This window comes from Myotis davidii, unplaced genomic scaffold (assembly GCF_000327345.1).
Source record: "Myotis davidii unplaced genomic scaffold, ASM32734v1 scaffold651, whole genome shotgun sequence".
Taxonomy (NCBI): domain Eukaryota; kingdom Metazoa; phylum Chordata; class Mammalia; order Chiroptera; family Vespertilionidae; genus Myotis; species Myotis davidii.
The window spans coordinates 1,229,701-1,236,072 of NW_006283994.1; the positions used below are offsets into that span (position 1 = coordinate 1,229,701).

Sequence of the window (6,372 nt, forward strand, 5' to 3'; positions counted from 1 at the left end):
TTGGCAGTTAATTTGCATATCGCCCTGATTAGCCAATGGGAAGTGTGTCAGAGGTACGGTTAATTACCATGTTTGTCTATTATTAGATAGGATTAGGGTACTCTTAAGGCTTAGGAAGAGCCACACTCAAGGGGCCAAAGAGCTGCATGTGGCTCACGAGTCGCAGTTTGCCGACCACGGGACTAGGCCAACCATGGAATTTGGCACAGACCCAAATAAAATGAGGCTCTTCATGTAATAACACATGTACAGACTTGAATTGAAAAGGGGAAATAGATTCCTATCAGGACATCAAGCTAATATCATCAGCTGTATTACTGCAGTGATAAGAGTCTGGGCTCATGGACATTGATAGGCATCTTACTGTTGTAAGATTTGGGGAAGCTATCTAGTAAGTGACTTCCCACAAGATGTAAGTTTATTACTGACCCTGATGAAGAAAATGAGAAAGGCTTGCTGAACTGCCCGACAGAAGATGGGGTAGAAGTCACAGCGGTTTCTATCTTGGTTGCCCCTGGCCCTGAAATCAGGAAAAAAAAGTAAGAACGTTACAAAAGCCAGTTAGAAACATGGTTCCAGTTTGTAATTCTTGCAGCACCGGCTGTGTGGTGCACCAGAGCGGGCCCCAGGCCTGCAGGCCCAACATGCACCCCATACAACCAAGGGGGCCCCTGGACCTAAGTCACACTCAAGGTCTCAGACCTCTTGGCTCTGTCAACGTTAATTCCAAACCAAGACCGCCACAATCTCCTTCCTAGGAAAGAGATCACAATAATTCTAGTGCAGTTAAAATGTAAAGCTTTAAAAGGAGCTTGCTAATTACTGAAAAGTAATGTATACTGAAGGGAAGAAATCCAAAGGAAATGGGTTAGAGTAACTAAATGTCTCTGAGGAGTGACTTCATGTTACTTGTTTTCTCCCTCCATTTCTGTATTTTCCATAGTAGTATTTTTGCATTTAACAAATCATAGCTTCCTTTTTTTAAATGATGGCGGTAATAAGATGGCTGTAATACAGGGAAGCGCAGGAAGTTAATGCAATCCGTCACCCTCCTCACATTCACTCTCACTGCAACTACTTGTTAACAGTTGGGGTATTATCTTCAGTCTTTCCCAATTACTCTACTTTCAAAGGGGGAAGGGAAGGAGAAAACCACATTTTAAAAAACCCAAACCAAACCAAACAATAAAAATGTAATACTTTCTAAGTGAGTATGGGGTAACTACCAGCGAAATGATTTTTTATCAATATAAAACAATGTGCTGTGGACACGGACACGGACACTCAATGCAGTGCTGCTTATCATCAGAAACTTCAGGAAGAACCTAACTCCCAGCAGAGCTGGTGATCATGCCGGAGGGAGAGCTGCGGCAGCTCTGCAAACATGACCAGGATGCTTACGGTGCGAGGGAGGGGCGTGAAGGGGGAGAAACGGCCACCAATGACTATAGACAAGGTGGGCCTAATTTTGTTTAAAACACCAACAATGAAGTAACCTCAGGAGATACATATCAAATCATTGAGGGTTATCATCTCTGGAATGTGGAACTTAGCAGGCAGCTCTCACTTGCCACACTATTTATCTCCAATAGACTAGACTCTAGTAGATCTGAAATAGGTTTATAATCAGAAAAACAATAAAGGTATCTCTTTATTAATTAATATTAGAGGCCCGGTGCACCAAATTTGTACACTTGGGGCGGGGGGTGGGGGGCGGGGAGCGTGTCCCTCAGCTCGGCCTGTGCCATCTCAAAGTCTGGGAGCCCTCGGGGGATATCCGACTGAAAGCCAGCAGTTGGACATCCTTAGTGCTGCCACAGAGTCAGGAGAGGCTCCCGCCATTGCCGCTGCGCTTGCCAGCTGTGAGCCCAGCTTTTGGCTGAGCGGCACTCCCTGTGTTGAACACCTGTCTCCTCGTGGTCAGTGCACGTCATAGCGACCAGTTGTTCTGCCATTTGGTTGATTTGCATATTAGCCTTTTACTATATAGGAAGAGAACTATTCTACTGAAGTTTCAAATATGCTTTTTTTTAAAGGAAATTTTTGGCAAATTCTTAAATAATAGTTTTTAGGGAACCCCCCTTCCCCCCAAGTCCTATTCTTTTGATTATCCAGCAAGTGGATGCAGAATCAAACACCTAGCAATGAAAGAGTATCTCACAGTCACCACTCAGTGATCCCTCTCCAAAGCCCCTTTGCGTCATGCTAACTGCGTAAGACTTGCACGAAGCAAGGGCTCTTAGAGTCCCTTCACTCTTCACTTGAGGAGTAAAAAAACTCTCCATGAAGTTCTTGAAAGAAGTTAGGATAAATGATCTTACAAAATATTTTTCTAAGATATTAGACAGAAATAGAAAGTTCTTAATTTGATTCAAAAGCCGTTGACAATTCTACTAAAATTCTCCTCTAACGTAAGGCTTTAGATCCTGGTCAAGAAGTGCTGCATACCTTCCTCTCGTGTGAGGCAGACTATAACAACTGTGGCCTGCCTTAATCCACATTCTAGAATACAACTTTGGTAACACAACAATGGTTTTTCTGCTGAGTGTAAGGAACATTTAGTGAAGATAAACCCAATACCCAACAGAAAGCATGATGACAGAGAGTGTCAGGTGGGTGTATGACTGAGGGGACTGGAAAGCAGTCTGCTGGCGTGTGAGGCTCAGCATCTCTACCAGAATCAGCCTGAGGGCCCACTGGAACAGAAGTCACACAGGCCACAGTAAGTGGGTGACAGAAAAGCAGCCAACAAAAGGGGGGCTGAGGCAGATCCCGTATTAAAGGTCAGTATACACAAAGCACACGCCTGCCTCACTTGGGCAAGCGGATGCCTGGTCCAAGACTTACGGTAAAACTAATTTTAATAAATAATTATGCTTGAGTATTGAAAGTACATGAAGTCAAAACATCTTTTAATATTGACATTACATCTACTTTTAACTCTCGCATTGTAAGAGATCATTTTACTTTTATTTAACTGGCTGTTGAACTGTCTTTGTGAACTAAGTTTTTAATTCCTTTTTGAAGAAACGGAGTCCAATGTTCCGATCCACTCCTCTCTGAGCTGACCATCCACAAGCAGGTGAAGACAAGGCTACAGCTCCTTTTTAGGAAAAACTTTTACAGGAAAGTTTCGCCTATTGCTCTCCAATTGCAGACGTGAGCAGAGCTGTGGAAGGCCCGCTAATGTCCTGGAGATCCTTCACCAGCCAAGGCCTTTCGAGTGTCTCTGCACTTGGCCTCCTGTGCTGACTGCCTTTGTGATCTAGAACAGTGACCTGTGCTGGAGCAGTTCTTTCACCTTTATTTTAACTAAAACAAAAATGCAAACTGACCTGAAGCTTTATCACCGGATGACAACTGACCGGAGGCTGATGTGGGCCCAGGCAGCTTTAGGGAGTTTATCAGCGATCCCTACAAGAGAACACAAGCCAAACGTACGCGTGAAACTGCTGACCATCCTTTGGGATAAAGGAACATGTAAAATGATAACATAGTTTAAATAAACAAGCATAAACCCATTTATTTAGTTTAACATTTTTTTTTTAGTTTCAAGGTAAGTCAACATTTTTAAGTGTCTGCCACATGTAAGATCGTATCAGAGGATGGAATATTCATTCTTAAGTGATAAGAAAGCAGGGCCATGCCCGTCTATCTTGTGGCTATCTTCTCCATGCCCAGCACAGTGCCTGGCACATAAAAGACACTGGAATATTTGGTAGACGAGTGAGAGAAGCAGTAAATGAATTAAATGAGTTCTGGTTCTCAAAAAATTTATAATGAAGTGAAAAAGCAAAACTGTTTGACTGGTATCCACCTCTAGGCAACATTTCTTTACTCTTGTTTGTTACGATTGATGCCTTGCCCTGTGTCCTCCAAGGTGAACGTGGAAACTTCCAGAAGAGGGATCAAATGCTAAACGCTTAAATGTCATTAAGTCACAGCAGAGAAGGAACAGAGAGCCATGCCTGAGAACTCACAATCGGCAAGTTCTGGTGTTCAATCTCTAACACAACCTAATACCACCGCCTCGGAGAGATGAGTGGCGGAGCACCCAGCTTCTCAGGGAAAGCTGCCGCCACAGCTTGACCTACCTTTCAGCCATCTTCTATTATTTAACTGCTGACAACATAACCTATTTTTGTAAGAGACAATGTTTACCAGGCAAAAGCCTGGAAGTAGACATAACAAATACCACAGAATAGGCGAGCTCTGAAAGCCAGCATGCAGGAGAAAGCAAGAGAACCTCTCCCGCGGACACGAATCCTGAGAGGTATAACGAGAAAAGCATGACGGGAAGAAGTGGAAAGGCTTGGGTCCCAGCTCTGGTTCACATGAGCCGGCCTCTCCGTCAGTGAAGCATATCTAAACCCCGCTCCTGTCTACTGCATGGCCGTTGTGTGTGTTAACTAAGGTAATGTTAAATGAAAGTAACTGCAAATCCAAATACTCCATATAAATGTAAAGCATTAAACTATGACCCACGATTGCTAGATGCAGACGGGCAAGTGGCCTATGAGATCATGTCGGGTCCTAACCAGCCTGCTACATCAAGACCGGATAAACTGTGGGGCAAGGACTTATGGTTCAGGTAAAACAAAGTGAGGACTCCAAACAGGACTGCCTCAGTTACCCTGCGTGGCTGTTAACAAGGAAAACCAGCGACTTACCGGCTTGGCTTGGTTATTCGCAGCCCCGGGGGTCAGCACTGGGTGAGGGGTTTTGGCTGTGGAGTGTGACACTGGAGAACTGAAAAACATAAAGCCAGCGCTCAAGGGAAAGGCATGACTGGGGAAATCACATTCACCCTTGAAGCAAACTCCAGTCAGTAAATAATATCAGTTCTTTTCTATCACAGTATAGCTGTCCGGACCCTAACCAAAGTCATTGACATTTTTCAGATTGGAGAATAAATCTTTAAATGAAATATGGGTCTTTAACATAAAAGTCAAAGCAGTAAACTTAACACTTATTTTCTTCCTGCAATCCTCAAACAAGTTCTAACTCAGGGGTCCTCAAACTTTTTAAACAGGGGCCAGGCCAGTTCACTGTCCCTCAGACCGTTGGAGGCCTGGACTATAGTTTAAAAAAAACTATGAACAAATTCCTATGCACACTGCACATATCTTACTTTGAAGTAAAAAAACAAAACAGGAACAAATACAATACTTGTATTAGCATGTGGCCCGCGGGCCGTAGTTTGAGGACCCCTGTTGTAACTAGTCAGAAGTAGGTCTTTTTCTTACCTGGAGTGTGCGCCCTCTCCACCCACCCGCCACCCCGGCCCCAGCTGCAGACCGTGTGGGCAAGTCCTGCGAGTTTCCAAGCCCGAGTATATGTGCGCGGGATCGGTGGCTCTGCTGCCACAAGTGGCTCGAAGGAGTTACTCTAAGGAGAGAGAGCTCAGCTTCTCACAGAAGCACCCGAGCCCAGTGCTCACCAGGCCGGCACACAAGAGAGCCGACTGTGCCACTGCTCCAGGTCCAATCGCACCTTTGCTACAGGATGGAAAGTGTACCCAGTCTTTGCAGGAAGAGCTCCCACCATCTTTTGCTAGCCCTGAACTCGATATGCAGAAAACTGCTATTTCAACAATTACTTAAGCGTTAACATGTGAGAAAAAAACCAGCAGTTGAATGCAATCACAGATGAAAGCTCTATTGGTGGCTCTTGGGAGCAATTTTTTAAATCAAATTATCTGTTCTCAGTCCTGAGCGACTGTGACTGGTTCGTACAGTGGTCGTAGCTATAGGATCTGGTCTGATTTTTCAGAACCCTCCCTAAAGGTAGGAGGATTAATTTCTTTCCATCCAAAAATCACCTTGGAGGCCCTGGCCGGGTAGCTCAGTTGGCAAGAGCGCTGCCCCGATATGTCAAGGTTGAGGGTTTGATCCTCAGTCAGGCCACATACAAGAATCAATTCATGAATGCAAAAATAAGTCTAACAACAAATCAATGTTTCTCTCTCTCTCTCTCAAATCAATAAAAATAAATAAAAATTTAACTCGGAAGAGGAAAGACAAAACAAGCCCAGGCCTCGCAGGAAAAATGAACAATCTCACAAGCACCTGTCTCTGCTGGAAGCACAGGAACCTTCCTGCACCACCTTTTCACTGACAGGGAAGAGATACAGTGGGGCCTTGACTTACGAGTTTAATTGGTTCCGAGACCAAGCTCGTTAACTCAAATTACTCTGTCAACTCAATGCAAAAAATCAGCCGAGAGACAGCTGGTATCTCAAAAAACTCGTTAGTCGGGACACTTGTAAGTCAAGGCCCCACTGTAATGGAGTTCTTTACAATGCAACAAAACTCCCTTTGTTCTTCTACTGAAGACAAAAGCTACCAACTGTGTGTCTCTGAAGAAACACAT

At 44.3% G+C, this 6,372-nt stretch overlaps 1 protein-coding gene across 1 annotated transcript in view; it reads right to left on the reverse strand.

The window, feature by feature from the left end:
* NUP214 (nucleoporin 214kDa) overlaps window positions 1-6,372 on the reverse strand; it is a 68,540-nt gene that overhangs the window by 15,719 nt on the left and 46,449 nt on the right. The window contains exons 25-27 of the mRNA XM_015567742.1: window positions 4,671-4,749; window positions 3,336-3,414; window positions 430-520 (exon numbers count right to left, since the gene is read on the reverse strand). Coding sequence (XP_015423228.1) covers window positions 430-520; window positions 3,336-3,414; window positions 4,671-4,749 — 249 coding nt within the window. The remainder of the gene's footprint in view (window positions 1-429; window positions 521-3,335; window positions 3,415-4,670; window positions 4,750-6,372) is intronic.